The following is a 16658-nucleotide window of genomic DNA, read 5'->3' as shown; positions in this document are numbered from 1 at the left end:
GCGGTGACGGCGGCGGCTGCTGCTGCAGAGGAGTCAGATCTAAGGATGGCGGCGTCGTGGAGACGGGCAGCGCTTCGCCCCGCTTCAGAATCTTAATGGGACCCACAATCACGGGACCGTTACCGGTGGGCTTGGAGGAAGGGGAGGAGTTACGGGGGTGATTACTTCGCTTCGAAGGCAAGGCGGTACCTTTCTGAGGACTTCTCTTCCGGCGATTGCAAGATCTACTAGGAGCCGGATGAAGATTCCGGCGGGTAGAGTGAGATTTCATAGCCGGAGAAATGAACTGGTGGCTACGATGATTATGGTTGAACAAGTCTTGTGGGTGAAGAACTGCTACACCTCCCATGGGTGTTTTTTTTTTCCCAGTTCCAGCCAAAAAAAAAATGTAAAATGAAAACAAAAAAAAAAGGCAAATAATAGCTTTTTAAACAGAAGCAAAATGAAATAAGAAAAGAAAGAACTATAACTAGACGAACGACTGTTATTTACACGAAGGTATGAATGAAGGAGGACGGTATGAAGAAATAGTCTGGCCTCTTCTGAAACAAGGTAGGCGGCCGGCGAGGGGGGAGAAAGAGAGAGAGTAAACGGGAAGGAAAGATTTCTGTGAAGAAAATGATGACGTGGGAAAAGGTGGGAGGGCTTTGACAAATAAATAATGGACGCAAAGCAAAGGCGGTGTACCCTGTTACGTGTACGTCAATAAATGGATGAAAAGTAAACGTGGCCACGCAAGAGAGGTGACAATAATGGAGTTTTCGCAGACTTGCCCTTTTCTACGCGTGTTTGACGTTTCTAATCTACGACGACATTTATTATTCCAGTCGATCAGAGGGTGATTATTTTTTATTTTTGAACTAACGTACTGGGGGTGAGTTGGGTCGGGTCGGGTCATGGGTGAGTTGGTGCTGGATAATCAAAGTCGGCCGTGCAAGGGGCGGGTAGACTAGACGGGGAAGGCATGTGCCATAAAACAAGCAGCTGAAACCGAGTTAAAAGTATGACACGACGACTGGAATTTTTTTCCTATCCCTACTGCTACTCTACGACTAATAAATAAATCATCAAATTCTTTGACATATTCTGCAGAAACCAATCCGATGCTGAAGGCCCCCACCCACCATCAGTAATCAGACAGTTTGGTTTGGTCGTGATGAAAGAAAGCTAACCCACCCACCATCAACCATCAGCGATCAGTCCTGGAGACTGGGGACTTTGGCATTTGTTTTGTTTGACATTTTGGAGTAATGCCAATTTAAAGGTAGAGCATTTGTTTTGTTTAAGGTAAGAGCATCTGTTTGTTTGGATTCTAAGGATGACTACTGACTTCTTTTTTATCCTCCACTGAATGATGATGATGATTATTGAATGCATCTCACAAAAGAAACAACCAAAGCGGATACGGTGGTGGGAAATGGGAAATGGCAGACCATCTAATCTAATCTACCTGCCTACTGCGCTAATTTCAGTTATCTTCCGGTTCCAATTTCAGTTAGAACTTAGAAGCTCCAGCACCACCATGCATGATGCAACTGCTGCTGTCTGTGTAACCATCCTTTTATTTTTGGAGAAAAACTTTTGTAGCCCCAGCTGTGACCTGATGGGTGGGAGCTAGCTTATCCATATATAGGAATTATTAGGATGGATAATGCAGTTTGGACTCTGCATGCATGCGCTCCAAAGTCCTAACTGGCTGACTAACTTTTTTGTTTGCATCCCCACAACATGCATATTCTTCCAGGGTATTTATTTGTACGCATTCCAGCCCTGCCCACCTAATTCGGTTTCAATCCTCCGTTGTTCTAAAGTCTCATGACAATTAATGGGCGTACCAAAACTTTTTGCTACTGCATATTAGTAGTCTGTTGTATTACTACTACTCGGCATCCCTTTTAATTCTGCTACATAATCCTTAATCAACCTACAAAACGTACTACTCGCATCGGATTTATTGCACATTACTTCTAATTATTACTAAAACATGCTATTTTCCATGGCCTTCCCTTGTTTACCTAATACTACTACTTAGGTACGTAGCTAAACATATATGAACCAAAAAATTCAAGGTCTCACATTTGAGTCAACCTCAATACCTCATTCAGCTTGCACCAACAAAATTCAACATTATTGAATTAAAGCTTCTGATTGGTTGAGGCATTTGAAAGAAAAGATTTTCCAACAGTTGGAGCAGGTAGTTCCACTAACGTGTGCGATGCTCTAATCCAACGAAGGCCCTTGAATAATGGAAGTTTATGGGTTGAAGTTTTACTACTCTCTTGATCAGTCACTTTGGCGTGGGAAAATCGTTTAAAACGTCTCTCATATTTTACAGAATGATTTTTTTTCATCCCTCACTTTTAAAAGTGTACTTCTACGTCCCTTACAAATTTACATCGGTTAAATTTGATCCCTATCTAGGTTTCCGACTAATTTTTTATCAGAATCTACCACGTGTCTTGCATGTGATCATTTTTTAAGGACAAATTTGTCAAATTAAAATTTACATAATCCGATCCATAGTCCCTCACTTTTCACAAAATGAATTTTTTTATCCCTAAAAAATGATCGGATTATGTAAGGGACTATAGATCGGATTATGTAAATTTTAATTTGACCAATGTGAATTTATAAGAGACATATAAATATACTTTTAAAAGTGAGGGATGAAAAAAATCATTCTACAAAATATGAGACACATTTTGATCGATTTCCCCTTATAATGTACTTATAATGTAGGAATGCTACTACTTAATTTTAAGCTTTTGTATCCAACCAATTACTACTTCGATGCCTATGTATAAATAAGTAATGGTAATCCGGGGGAATCCTAGTAGCCAATGATGACATGCTCTACAAAGATAGCAGCAAATATATGTATCTATATTACATTAGCGTTCGAATATCCGTCTGTAGAGTGTAGACCACTCCCTCGATGATGACAAAAATTGGAACCATTGGTAATAGATTTTTTCTCTTTTTTTTTTTTTTGGGAAATCCAGACTGAGTGCTCCCTTTCAAGAAACTTCTGACCAGCTGCGAGGCAGGTAAGTAGAGCTGTTAAACGAACCGAGCTGTTCGGTAGCTCGGTTCGTTTCGACTCATTCGTGTTCGTGAAAGGCTCGTTCGAAATCTTAAACGAACCGAGTTCGAACGCATTTTTTTGTTCGATTAATAATCGAGCGAACACGAGCATGTTCGCGAGTTTTAACGAACGTTCGCGAACATGCTAAACGAACGTTGGCGAACACAAGTATGTTCGCGAGTTTTAACGAACGTTCGCGAACATGGACATAATTATCATTTGATAAATTTTAGGGTTAATTTTATGGCTGGACTTTTATATTTGGAGGGCAAATTGCTTTGTTTTATTTGTTATTTTTATGTTAATGTTAGTTATATAGTTAATGAATAATAGAATTTAGTCACTTAGTACTTTAATTATTTTTGAGAATGGTTAATAATTTGCATGGCATATTTAAGGTTTAAAATAATTTGGATTCGAGCATGTTCGCGAACGGCTCATTTATGTTAAACGAGTCGAACACGAACTCGAACTCGAACTCGAACACGAATTTTGCTTAACGAGCTGAACACGAACACAGGTTTGGAGTTCGAAAATTAACGAACGAACACGAATGTTGTCCGAACTGCTTAACGAACAGAGCTCAAACATGAGATATTCGGTTCGATTCGGTTCGTTTACAGCTCTACAGGTAAGACACATAGAAGTGTATAAGCAGTGTGAGACGAAGGCATGTGCTTTTATCTTTCCTCGGGTGGACGGATAAAAGCATGTGCTCGTTCCAACTAAAGTACTGGAGGCGTAATAAGATGGTGAATGCATTATTTATAGCAGCAGTCCATAGCTCAAGCAAGCAATCAAGATTCAAGAACCAACCATTTTCACCTTCTTAGATGAAATCTGGATGGGAATGAACTTTGCGTAAGCGTAAGGGTCATCTTTGCCGCTTTTATTCGTTGTGCTGTGTCTGTGTGTGGGGGTAAAAGTGGACTTCGAGAAGCAGTAAAATTTGTTGATGCCCATCCATCACCAACCCCAACTCCATCCCCAGGGATTCGTTACGTTTATATTTTTATCATTTTGCCTTCCCTTCTTTCTTTTTTTTTTTCCTGAAAAATGCATGCTCACATGACAATGGCGAGCAGCCCGATTCTCCCAGAAATTGCAACAAACCGTGCCCGTCGGGTTATGTTATGCTGTCGTTCTTACTACTATTATGGATGAAAGAATAATGTAACCTCCCCTCCCTTTTGTATATTTGTGTCTCCTCCTCCTCCTGCCTAATTTCTTGTCACGCCCCGAGCCCGCACGTGCCCGTCACATGACATTCGCCGTACCCCCGAGTCTCACTCAAGAACACAAGGCTACATCAACTAATTTAACTTTAAAGGTACTAAATAATTTAACTAGATAACGTGCGGTATAACCACGTATAAAAGAAAGTCTACAAATGTTCAAGACGTTCGTACATTTATTCTCTGATTGAAACAGCGGATATAAAAGTAAATAAAACTAACAACTAGACGTAGCTAGCTTGCCAACTCCTTTTCATCCAAAACTAATAAAAGTCATCTTCAGGGTCTTCTACGAAAACCAATTCATACTCTTCAGAATCTGCAAAAATGTTAAGAAGTGGGGTGAGCGACACATGGCTCAGTAGGTAATATTTACCCCTCTATTGGATCATGCACTCTTAGTTTTATAGTTACATGTATATATATAGGTACAACCCAAATCGTTTGCAAATCATTCACATCCATAATTTTGAAAGTAACGTCATTTATAAAATAATCAGTAGTAAAAGATGACAAGGAATTTAAAAGCACTTTATTGATACCCGTACATGAGAAATCGCAATGTCATAAATCACTTTGTAACAATTCATAAGTCTCTTCATATCCATTCATGAATCATCCCATAAACATCGCATTTCCGTTCATAGATCATTTCCAGAGCAGTTCATAAATCATTTAATATCCGTTCATAAAACTCCTTTCAGTTCAGCTCATAACAAGTACATGCAATGACCGGCTACTGAGTACTCAGCCTAGAGATTTCACCCCTTCTAGGTGGGCGACCAATAGGTTTCGTGACTATCGATTGGTCTCATTTCTTACATGGGTCAATCGGCCGGACTTTATACCAGGCTACCCTGACCTCGCCAATCGGCTGGGTTTTATGCTAGACTACCATGGCGGTTAGACAGGATTATAGGCCCTACCGTCTATTCCAATCCTACAGTTATTTTCTTTTATTTTCCTTTTTTTTTGCATAGCAACTTTATCTTTTTAATTAGTTGAGAAAATAAAATAATAAAAATTGGTGCCAACAGTCGTGGGTTTCACATTTCTCCTCTCGGTTAGTCATTACCGTATACTAACACTACTGAAAGTGTGTCTTTTTTTTTTTTTTTAAAAAAAGTAAATAAATAAATAAAGCATTGGAAAACCGAAACAGTAAATAGAAATGGAAGATCCAAAAGAAGACATCATATGACTGCTGCAGGCAGTAACCTTCGTAGCAGCCTTCTTCAGAGGGAAAGAGAAAGGCCGAAGGTATGGGGTAGGGGGAGTGGGGTTATCTTCTCTCTGTATCTTTTTGAGGCAATAATCCCCCGTGTCCTTTTAACAGTCAAGGAGGAAAAAAAATGAAAAAGCTCTACCATGAACATAAAGATTCTTGCTTTTCTGATCCGCCCTTTTTCCTTTTATGGACCCTTTTGGATATTACTACAGTTATCTGCTACTGTTATCGTTCTTGTTGATTCTCGACCAGCCCCTCCTCTTTCTTCACCGGAAACTGCCCTCGTTTCCCCAATTAATGCTGCTATGCCACATTCCTCTCCAGGACCTGGTACTGCTACTACTTGAGCTGTATTCTTTTGTGAATTCCAAGTTTTCTTATTCTTTCACTGTCACACAACTGCCTACGAAGAAAAGCACACGTTTGATGTACTTTCTCCTCATTGTTATTTAATGTCATGATTTTGACACTTTGGCTGTTACTACTACTTACTGCTGCCTGGGTTTCTCTGACTCTTCCATCCTGGTTAACAGTTACTACTAGTGTTAGTTTTTCAAATTTTAAAATATTCAATGCCTCAGAGCCATCATTTTCATGGCATTTAATGCGATGATACCCAGAAAAGATAATATATATATATTATCTTACATTAGACCCCCATATGCGAGCGCTTTGTACTTACCCATGGGCTTTTACTAACTCCGACTCCTCAACAACTCTCTCTCCTTTCGTACTCTCTATTTGATCTGGTTTCTTTGCTGGTTCTGATTGATGGTCTTAGATCACTTGTTTTAGATATGTCTTCTGGGCTTCATTCTCAGTATTTCCTTGCCATTTCTCTTACTACTACCACCACCACCACCACCACCATCAAAGCTCACAACTTTACCTCGGATTTCTTCTATAAACTGATATTGTAATCATCAGGGGTCCAAGCGGGAACCGAAAAGCACCACCAGATGGATTCCAACAGGAAATTGGTGATAGCACTCATTGCGGCTTCCACTGCACTTGGGGCAATCCTATTCTTGATGTTATTCTTTTGGATTTATCACAAAAAGCATACTAGCAAATCTCAGACCGACAGTTTACATAGCTCAGGTACTCTTAATTTTGCAATTAGTAATGCCTGATTTAATCCAGCCAACGGTTTGGGAGATTCTTTGAATGCTGCTTCAGTTGTTTCTTGCTGTTTCTATCTGAGATTCTGTTTCTTGTTTGTTTCGTGTGAAGATGGCTTGGAAGGGCTTGCATTTGGTTCTTTTTTAGCAAAATACAATTCCTTGAAAGCTAGCTGCAGAAAAAGGTTTGTAGCTGTAATGGACTACAAGGCGCTAGAAACAGCTACAAACAATTTCTGCCAAAGTGACATTTTGGGTGAAGGAGGATTTGGATGTGTATACAAGGCTCAATTGGAGGATAATCAGTTTGCAGCTGTGAAGAGGTTAGATGGAGGAACTCAGGATGCCATAAGAGAATTTGAGGTGCATCTTTGTTTCTCTTTATTCTGCTCCCTTATTTTTTGGATTGTCTCCGCAGCCCCTTATTGAAGTTGTTGAATTATCATTTTCTCTTGCAGACTGAGGTAGAGTTGTTGGGTCAAATTCAGCATCCAAATATAATTTCTTTGATAGGTTATAGCATTCACGGTGAAACAAGGCTTCTAGTTTACGAGTTGATGCAGAATGGATCTCTGGAAGCTCAGTTACATGGTAGAAATTTTATCGTTTTAGATAGTCCATGAATCCAAGGCACTGCAACTATGCCTAATAATTTGTTCTCTTTGGCTTCAATGCAACCAGGACCTTCTGGTGGATCAGCATTGACATGGCATCTTAGGATGAAAATTGCCCTTGATGTAGCTAGGTGGGTCTGTTAGGCAGCACACACCACTCATTTTTCAATTTTAGTCCTTCAGTACTGAGACTAATTTATTTGCTAACTCTTTGACCAGAGGATTAGAATATTTGCATGAGCACTGCCACCCAGCAGTGATCCATAGAGATCTGAAATCATCTAATATCCTTCTGGATTCAAATCTCAATGCTAAGGTAACACTCATATAGATTTCAAGAAGGCTCTGATGTGTCCTGTAAAATTTTTGCTCTGTTATTATTAATATTGCTGCTGTACACCTCAATCAGACTGCAAGGGATTCACCAAAACGCTTGTCTCTTTTTTTGTCTTTGTATTCAGCTAGCTGATTTTGGTCTTGCCATTCTTGATGGGGCTCAAAATAAGAACAACATCAAGCTTTCTGGAACCTTGGGCTATGTAGCTCCAGAGTACCTCTTAGATGGTATGCCATGGGAAAGTTTTTACATTTTTACCTCTTAGACTTGTGTAGATTTTATCCCAAGTATCAGGGAGTGTGATTTCTGGAAACAACCAAATTAGGGAGTAAATTAGTTTTCAAGTACCTTAGGTTGAATTAGCAATTTACATTGTAGTTATCTTTAGGAAATTATAACGCTAGTACATTGGCTGTGTATGTGCTTTTCATTTTCTTGGTTTAGGCTTCCCAATATAAACAAGCCATCCTTCCTAATTTTGTTGATTCTCTGTCATCTGGTTCATAATTGAACAGCCTGTAGTTGCTTCAGGTTTTCTCTCGGTTAATGTTCTTCATTCTTATAAGGTGGAAGCTAATCGCATTTCATTTACCAGTAGTTTATCAAGGGGGTATGATCTGACATAATGAATCTTGCTGATGGGATTTCTTCTGTTGAGTTGTCATCCTTGCTGTGAAATTGCTTTGAGAATGTAAGAAGCAATTTATGTGAACTGGAATGTTTATCTAATCCTGAGCACCTCTCTTCACAAATGGTTCATCTTAAACTAAACGTGAGGCTCTTAGGTTAGGTGTACTTTGCAGTTTGCGGTATAATTTTTAGCAGGAAGAGTGTTTTGCGTCTTATACAGGTAAATTGACTGACAAGAGTGATGTTTATGCTTTTGGAGTGGTACTTTTGGAGCTTCTCCTGAGAAGAAAGCCTGTGGAGAAGCTGGCACCAGCTCAATGCCAATCTATAGTCACATGGGTATGTTTTCATGTCTTTTTTGGCATGGATGTGCTGAAGTTACTTAAAACAAAAACCAATGACAAAGGGTTTGTGTTATTGTAGGCTATGCCTCAGCTGACAGATAGATCAAAGCTTCCAAACATCGTGGATCCTGTGATTAGAAATGCTATGGATATAAAGCACTTATTCCAGGTAAGTTGGAGGAAAGGATGCATCTGTTTTGGTACTGGTGGAAGTAGAGCATGTTCTGCCATTTTAATATGCCTGACACGTTTTAGCATAACCTAAAACTTGGGAGAGCCATATCCAAGGTTGACTAGTGTGCCAAGAACAATTGTTACTTTAGTAAAATTGTACACATTTCATGTTGATCTAGGGGGCTTTCTCAGGCTTGTATATAAGCTTTAACATCGGCTGCCTTCAGCGCATATCAGAACTACTCTTTGATGTTTGTTTCACACAAATAGAAATTAGGAAAACTTTCTGTGCTTATGTTCTGAAAAGAATGCACCGCATGCTTCCAGGTTGCTGCAGTCGCTGTGCTATGCGTGCAGCCTGAACCAAGCTATCGACCACTGATAACAGATGTGTTGCATTCCCTTGTTCCCCTTGTTCCTATGGAGCTTGGCGGGACGCTCAGAGTTGAACGACATGCTTCTGTGACCTCTCTGTTGATTGATTCTACCTGAATAGTGATTTCATATTTTGCAGTCAGTCTTCTATTATGATGCAATGCAACTGTAAATCTTGGTGGTGCTCCTTAAAGTCTGCCAACACGATGCACGCCTTGGGGTAGATGATTCGTTCAGTTTTTAGGTAAAAGGGTGCTCCCCTTCCCTATGTCAAAGGTTTCTTCCCAAAACTCGGATATTCTGATCGTTGATGCAGATTGAAGCAGCTTAGATGTGGTTTCTTCTTTAACACGACAGTTGGAATACATCGATGTAAATAGCGAAAAATCAAAAACATGATCTTAATGAAGTTGGGAAACACACTTGAAGATTCATTTTACTTGCACAACATGAAATGCAAATTAAGCATGTTTCGTCTTAACTCAATAAATGATAGCCACCAAAGTTATCCTCTTTGCTTTTTGCCTTTTTTGGTTTGTTTGTTTGATTGAGGAGTCACCCCAGTTGCTGTCTAGCTCTCTCTCGTCCAGCTTCATTCTCAAGGGATGCAATCATTCTGAGATGGCGACTGTTTAAGTGGTTTCGATCTTTTGGAATGCCAGGAAAGAGAGGTGAACATGATGAGAGATTGAAAATTTTCATTTTGCTTTTTGAGAAAACATGTTGGCTTGGCTTCTTTAGATACAGAGAAGCCACTTACTAAAAAAGGTCTGCAGGATTATATCATCGGAATAAAGGAAAACCGTAATAAAGCACGAGAGCAATAATAATGCAATTGTAAAGGCACTTTCTTTCCTGATTGAACAGATGTTTGGAGAACCACAGTAATGCCATTTACAGAACCCAAGAAAAAAGGGGAAAAGGAAAAGTTCACAGCCAACTGGGATGTGGCACTTGAAGTGCTGCAAAATGGGTTAACATTCCGAAGGGTTTTTAGAAAAAAAAAAAAAAAAAAAAAAAAAAACTCCTTCAGAATGATTTCTTTGTGGCAGAAACTTATGTATCATTAAAAGAACAGCATAGACGACAATGTTAGTAAAAACTTGGGCGAAAAACAAAAAAAAAAAAAAAGTGGACATATTTTGTTAATAGTCCCACCTCAGCTGGAATCTTGTTCGCACAATTATTAAATTGGACCAAACACTTCCACGGGTAATGCTTTTTACAACAAGACCCACATTTACACTGCAACAAGAAAGCTTTTTACTTGTGCCTGCACTGAATCACTCTTGTGCTCATTTGCTTGCCAAAAGTATATATCTGAAAATGGTACCACTCTTCCAGAGGACCAGAAAGGGATCCACCGGACAAAAATTTATGATGAATTATTGCATCATGTCTTTATGTTTAGAACTTCAACGACTGTAAAAACAAAAATTTCAGAACTCCACCACCTAATGTCTCCCCAATCTTCTCTAGCTAACATTGTGGTACGAATCAAAGATAGCATCTGCAAGATATTCGCATTTGGCTGAAGATAATCCAGCTAAGGATATTCTTCCATCCTTTGTCATGTACACATGCCACTTGTTGGTCATGTTGTCACTCTGCTTAGAAGGACGTTAAAAGCATCAGTATGATACCCTGAAATTTAAATGTATCTGGGCATATAGGATTGATGACTGACTTGAAAAGTAAAACGAAATATTTCGAGTCTTAGTCAACTGGGAAAAAATGCAAAAATTCAAATCTTTTGCGCGCACTGCAACAAGAAGAATATTTTTTTTTTTCCAAGCTTATTCCTGAAAACAAACTATCAGAAGCCACATCCGAGTGTAAGGTAACAGAAAGGATAATACCTGTGCTTTATTCAAGCCTGTGAAGGAAAACATGCCAATCTGCCTGAGAATGAATGACCAGTCCTTTCCACTCTTATCCTTTGCACGGAGGCTGTCATAGAGTTTCTGTCTCACGCTCTTAATTCTTCCAGCCATTACTTCCATCTCCTCTTTCCATTCATTGAAGAGCTCCGGATCGCCCACAACATTAGCAACAATCCTGGCCCCATGAACGGGTGGATTTGAGTACATTGGTCGTGCCAGCCTTTTTATTTGGCTCTTTACCCTGTAAACAGAATCACTCAATACTAGTATACTTGTCTCCGCAAATTCTGTCAGTTCAATGGGTAAAAAACCTATTTGGAGTACACTGATCTCAAATCCCGGGAAATGCTTTTTTACAACCACCATGCTTCAGAAACCTATCTTGAAGGATAAACCTAAATTGGACAGAACAATAAAGATACTACGGTTTGGACTCGTACACAGCATGGATAGGCTTGGAAAATTATACTTGGGTAAGAGTGTTCTGCCGGAAATCAAGATGGCAATATAGTTTCTACCGGCTTAAAACTAGTCACTACACCAGTAGTTATTATGCATTTAGACCTGGACCAGAATTCCTAAAATTGTGTCTATGTTGATTACAGTATCTTTTGAACATAATAATGCTTCTCAGAATACATGCACCAGACATTAGTTCCCAATTTGAATGCGTGCAGTAAATATAATTTTCAGGGCAAACAACTAATCAGATTCCAGAATAGAAAAACTATAAGGACTTTTTGGTTGACGTACCTTGTTGCTGCATCTGCAGAAGAGCAGACAATATTGATTGCTCCAATCCTTTCAGCATAAAGACCCAAGTTTTTGCTGTATGACTGAGCAACTAAAAGTTCCAAGCCACGAGCAGCAAAGAGTCGCACAGATGATGCATCTACATCAAGGCTACCACTTGCAAATCCCTGCAGCCAAACACAGATTTTGAAATTTAACCCCGAAAGAAAATTTGTCATCTGAAATATTATCCTGTTAATAATTTCCACGGAAACTTTAATATGCATTCTATAGATTTCATGAGTTCTTAACCCTCATTGTGATACTGATCTATGAAAGATCATATACATCCAATCATTTAGTATATATGCACAATGAAAGCAATCAATAAAGCTCTACTTGAACCGTTCAGTTTAAGTTTGACTAAATTTAATTCTCACTGGATTACAGAGAAGCTTGATCAAATTCAAACCTAATTAATTGGATTAGTCAATTCTGTAGCTGAAATCAAGCACATCACATATTGGTTAATAACTCATGAGGCAGGATCCAATAGATATTTATTTTGCATACGTAGGCATGCCATATGCCAAATTGCATTTAACGAATCATGATGATTCCTTGTAACATAATGAACCAAACCATAGTGGTCTGCCAATAAATATTTAAGGGAAAAAAACTCAAAAGTACAAAGTTCAGAAAACAAGGAGAAATATAAAATGCTTAAGTCAAGCACGAAATAAGAGAATATAGTATCTACTGAAACCCAAAACCTGAGCTCAATGAATTTTAAGCTCAAATTTAAGCCTGATTCATATTTGAACAAATGGAGCCTAATCCAATGAGGGCTTAATTCATGTGCTACCTTTTCCAGCATTACATTTTCTCTTGTTTGATTAAACCTAGATGTATAAATTTTAGTCAATGGAATTAAAAAACTCCAAATGTTTCAGCATACTTTTCACCGGACACTAAGCAAAATGAAAGTTGAACATTTGCTTAGAGTAAAATACACAAAGTCTCAAGCAACCAGAAAGATTTACCTGATAAGCAACATCGAAAAAGGGAATATGGTTTTTCTCCTGAATGACATCAGCAATGATTTCCCATTGCTCAGGGGTTGGATCAATGCCTGTTGGATTGTGGGCACAACCATGAAGCAACACAAATGATCCTTCTGGGGCTGCCTGATAAGAAGGACACGAATAGTTTAGACTGAAGTGTTTTAAACGAGACAATGAAAGATATAAGTCTAATACAATACATGCATTTTCTTTTCATCACTCAGAAATAAAAATGAGAGAGCAGGAATCAAATGGTGGTTGCTGGAAGGCGAAATCAGCACCTTTCTGTATTTCAGGAAAAAGTGCAGCTAATCAATGAGGAGAAGGAAGCAAAAGATTTTTAAGGGTTATCTATGGTAAGTGCTGTGGTTCTGCCAGCTATATCATAAGGATATAATGCAACCTCTGAACTGCTTTTTCAGTCAGCTTTTGTCACTTTTAAAACTTTAAAAATCCCAAATCACAAAGTTAAAAGGGACCTGCCTTTTGGATTCTGATTTTGAGCTTTTCTAAAATCAACTTTTGAAAACATCAAAATCAAATGAGAACAGGCCCAGACCCAATCAATAGTATTCTTGAAAATTAAAAGCCTAAGAAGAGGAAAAAGGATACAAACGGGCAAACAATGAGATATATGCTGAACATTCAATCCTAAAAAAAATGAAAAGCAGGTTCAAGCAGGCATTGCCAAGATAGTCATAAATGACAATGCTTTGCAAAGCTCTGATATAATGAGCAGCAAAAAAGGTTTTGTACAACCTACTACAAGTTTAATGGGCTATCACAGTCTCAGAGAAACTATATGATGAATATAAGCATTCCTTCTCGAATAAGAGGCGTACTCGTTGAAAGCATTGGGCTTGGAAAATTGTTTTATTGGCAGCTAGGTGTATGGGTTACACAAACCTTTATGTCAGCTATCATCCCATCAAAATCCAAGCCAACAGTACTGGGGTCATAATACCGATATTCTGACCAAGGTACTCTAGCATCATTGAAGATATTCTTGTGATTTCCTGTGGAGACATTTGATTTACACTCCATGTACTAAGAGAAGTTCTAGAAAAGCTCAGGGAAATTAGAAAACACACCCCAGGATGGTGATGATATCAGAACTTTTGCACCAGGAAAATATCGTTCTATAAGAGCAGCAGCAAGTCGAAGTGAGCCCGTCCCTGAAAGACCTTGAACAGTAGCAACCTGGAATACTCCCAAAAAAAGGGAACCAACAGTGACATATGAGCATTGGACAGAAAGATGTTTTGACAAACGATTTTGGTAAGAAGCAGATAAAAGGAAAATGAATGTACTCTCTGCTGCAGAATCAGTGGGTTATCGGCTCCAAGCAGCAGCTCAGCTGTAACCTTGTTAAATGAAGCCAAACCTTCGATTGGAAGATACTACAAATTTTTGTTAAAAAGTTGGTAAGAAAATCATAAAAATAAGATGGTGTTAGTTCAGATATTTGGTTCATTTTATTAGTTACCTCTTTGTTTTCTCCCCTCTCTAGCATTAGTTTTTCTGCCTGCATGCAAGTTTCAATACTGATTAACCGGTGTAATGTCAAAAGAACAATGTCAGATAGGCCATGGTGAAACGAAGATGGAAGAATACATCATTTTTGCAATAGAGGGAAAGCAAGTGAGAACAAAAGAGGGGGGGGGGGGGGGGGAAGGTACAGCCTAGTGCCATTTGGTCTACAAAAAGAAAGAAGGAAATCACCTTCTTCACAACATTAAGCACATAAGGTTGAAGATCTTCTGTACGATAGGCTCCTACACCAAGGTTCAGCTTCATTTCATTTGTGTCTGCTCTAAATGCTTCAGATACACCAAGGATAGGGTCAGGAGGAGCCATGGTTATGCTCTCAAATCGAGAGACATTGAGAGCAACCGCCATGGTTGTCCGAGTGAAAGACTGCAAGAAAAATTAAAACACAAATAAGATCAAAGGCCCAAAACATCAAATCCCATAGGTTTCACTGTTTGTCCACCACTTCTGATCGTACAATCGGCTAGCAGGATTTATTTTAAACAGGAAAACCATGAATGGATGTTATCACAGAAAGGGGGGAGTGGGAGGCGGAATAAATTGGTTAGCTAGCTGTGGTGTAGTTTAGAAGGCCATAACATCAGCTGACCAAGTAAACGATAACATGACGAATGTGAACAGATGACGAATGTGAGGCACTAATTTATTGAGAAACTGTAGAAATATTTATAAATTGGTGTGGGTTTGTAACAATGTGCAATAGTTAATTTAAATGTGAAGAAGTTTGATATGCATGCCTCAACTTGGTAGTAAAGACTTCAAAGCCTCAGTTTAATGCATTGACATCCCAAATGAGTGAATTGCTAAAAAAGAACTGAGTAAGAGCAAGGCTGGTGGCCTTTAGGGAGTGAAATTAAGCCGCAGGTCAACATCATGCTCATTTAGTCATAAATTAGCCCAGCAGCAAGGGAAACCCAGTTGAAGCAGAAAGTAAAGACGTTTTTTATGAACATTAGTGGAGTATTGGGAGGAATGCGTTAATTGGAGAGCAAACATTAGTAGCAGTAATAGAAAAGCTGGAAACTTTGAACCAGAAAAGGAAACAACTGAATGCCCCCAATGAAATCGAGAAGAAATGGGATAGATTGATATAAGAAGCGGGACAATAATACTGCAATTTTAGAAGAGGAGGAAAAATATATGAGCAATACCTTAGCATTGACGAAACGCTTGCCAAAGAAAGAAGCTTGATTCAATAGCTTAGGCTTACCAGCAGCACCACCCTGCTTAAGATTAACGGGGGCAAAGACAAACAAGCACCATCATATGCATCCTCATTCTAATATTCAAAAGATTACAACCACGAACAAAGAAGAAATGCTGATATTCAAATGAAAAGGACCGGAGGATAATTGAGTTACCTTAAATTGATGGGGCAAAGATAAGGAAGATGAAGAAGGACAAGTAAGAGACAGCATTCCTGACGCCATGTGATGATGATCCTCCAATCCTAGATCACTGATCCCCCACACCAACTATTAATATTAATTCACCGATACAAGCAACAAAAAGTAGAGAGACAGAGGAGGGAATAGATTGGAGAATGTGGAAGCTCAAAATTTTACGGATTTGATTATACAGAGTGGAGGCGTCACTATTAAAAATCTTTTTAAATCTCAAGGAGACAGTTAGTTTGTGTTATGTCATATCTAAAAACACAGAACCAAACAGGCAAGTAAGTGCACAAATAGCGAGATTAACGTAGCAGTCCAATATACTCTCTATTTATTAGCGTATTATAAAGATTACTAATAAAACTGACTGAGGAAGCAGCACTGCTGACTGGCGACTGCACAGCAGTTATGAATGGAGTTTAAGGAATGAGGCGGAGACCTGTTTCTGTTCGTAGGATAAAAAAAAAAGAACCCTTTTTCTTTCTTGCAGAGCTGCTGCACTGCTTGCTGATCAAGGTAGTAAACAGCTGGGAGGGAGGCGACGATGAAAACCAGGGATGAGGCGCCGGCCACCTGTACCGCTGTTAATCAATCATCATCTTTTTGATTTCTTCACCAGTTTTATTTCTTTTTTGTTTTCTGGGGTAGGGGCTCTATTATTACTATTAAGTACGTAGCAGTAGTATTATTTTATGATGCTGATAAATAATGCCAATTTTCTGATTTACCACATCAACCAGCTGCTGCTGCTTGTACTATTCAGCCTATCAGTTAGTAGTACGTTGACTACACTGGTTGGCTATGGGGGGCCATTGGAGATTGGACTACTCCAATTCCGCTAACTCCCTTCGGCTTCTTGTGAGTTAGAATAGATTGAGCTATAGGTGGGCC

At 39.0% G+C, this 16658-nt stretch overlaps 2 protein-coding genes across 2 annotated transcripts; one reads left to right on the top strand and one right to left on the bottom strand.

The window, feature by feature from the left end:
- Positions 1 to 5541: 5541 nt before the first annotated feature.
- LOC113702859 (probable receptor-like protein kinase At1g80640) lies at positions 5542 to 9656 on the top strand. Its single transcript, XM_072061318.1, has 10 exons — positions 5542 to 5878; positions 6476 to 6649; positions 6782 to 7032; positions 7128 to 7260; positions 7351 to 7414; positions 7503 to 7599; positions 7745 to 7847; positions 8471 to 8589; positions 8674 to 8763; positions 9096 to 9656. The coding sequence occupies exons 1-10, from the start codon at positions 5689 to 5691 to the stop codon at positions 9258 to 9260; spliced, it is 1386 nt and encodes a 461-aa protein (XP_071917419.1). The 5' UTR covers positions 5542 to 5688; the 3' UTR covers positions 9261 to 9656.
- Positions 9657 to 10302: 646 nt separating this feature from the next.
- LOC113702858 (aspartate aminotransferase, chloroplastic-like) lies at positions 10303 to 16420 on the bottom strand. Its single transcript, XM_027224014.2, has 12 exons — positions 16207 to 16420; positions 15735 to 15831; positions 15525 to 15596; positions 14545 to 14739; positions 14309 to 14347; positions 14133 to 14222; positions 13914 to 14022; positions 13729 to 13838; positions 12802 to 12945; positions 11780 to 11946; positions 11003 to 11267; positions 10303 to 10750 (listed from the first exon to the last, which is right to left on the bottom strand). The coding sequence occupies exons 2-12, from the start codon at positions 15801 to 15803 to the stop codon at positions 10619 to 10621; spliced, it is 1392 nt and encodes a 463-aa protein (XP_027079815.2). The 5' UTR covers positions 15804 to 15831; positions 16207 to 16420; the 3' UTR covers positions 10303 to 10618.
- Positions 16421 to 16658: the final 238 nt, after the last annotated feature.

This window comes from Coffea arabica, chromosome 8e (assembly GCF_036785885.1).
Source record: "Coffea arabica cultivar ET-39 chromosome 8e, Coffea Arabica ET-39 HiFi, whole genome shotgun sequence".
In the NCBI taxonomy this organism is placed as follows: domain Eukaryota; kingdom Viridiplantae; phylum Streptophyta; class Magnoliopsida; order Gentianales; family Rubiaceae; genus Coffea; species Coffea arabica.
The sequence above is the reverse complement of the archived record's forward strand: the minus strand, read 5'-3'. Positions and strand labels throughout refer to the sequence as shown.

What these genes read in the sequence shown, in the direction of transcription:
- LOC113702859 (XM_072061318.1), top strand. Translation starts at nt 5,689, where the DNA reads ATGAACATAAAGATTCTTGCTTTTCTGATCCGCCCTTTTTCCTTTTAT. An exon ending in ATTGCCCTTGATGTAGCTAG is followed by an intron (nt 7,415 to 7,502) that starts GTGGGTCTGTTA and finishes CTCTTTGACCAG; the next exon opens with AGGATTAGAATATTTGCATG. An exon ending in ATTCAAATCTCAATGCTAAG is followed by an intron (nt 7,600 to 7,744) that starts GTAACACTCATA and finishes CTTTGTATTCAG; the next exon opens with CTAGCTGATTTTGGTCTTGC.
- LOC113702858 (XM_027224014.2), bottom strand. Translation starts at nt 15,803, where the DNA reads ATGGCGTCAGGAATGCTGTCTCTTACTTGTCCTTCTTCATCTTCCTTA. An exon ending in AGAGGGGAGAAAACAAAGAG is followed by an intron (nt 14,223 to 14,308) that starts GTAACTAATAAA and finishes AAAAATTTGTAG; the next exon opens with TATCTTCCAATCGAAGGTTT. An exon ending in TCTGCAGATGCAGCAACAAG is followed by an intron (nt 11,268 to 11,779) that starts GTACGTCAACCA and finishes TTCTGTTTACAG; the next exon opens with GGTAAAGAGCCAAATAAAAA.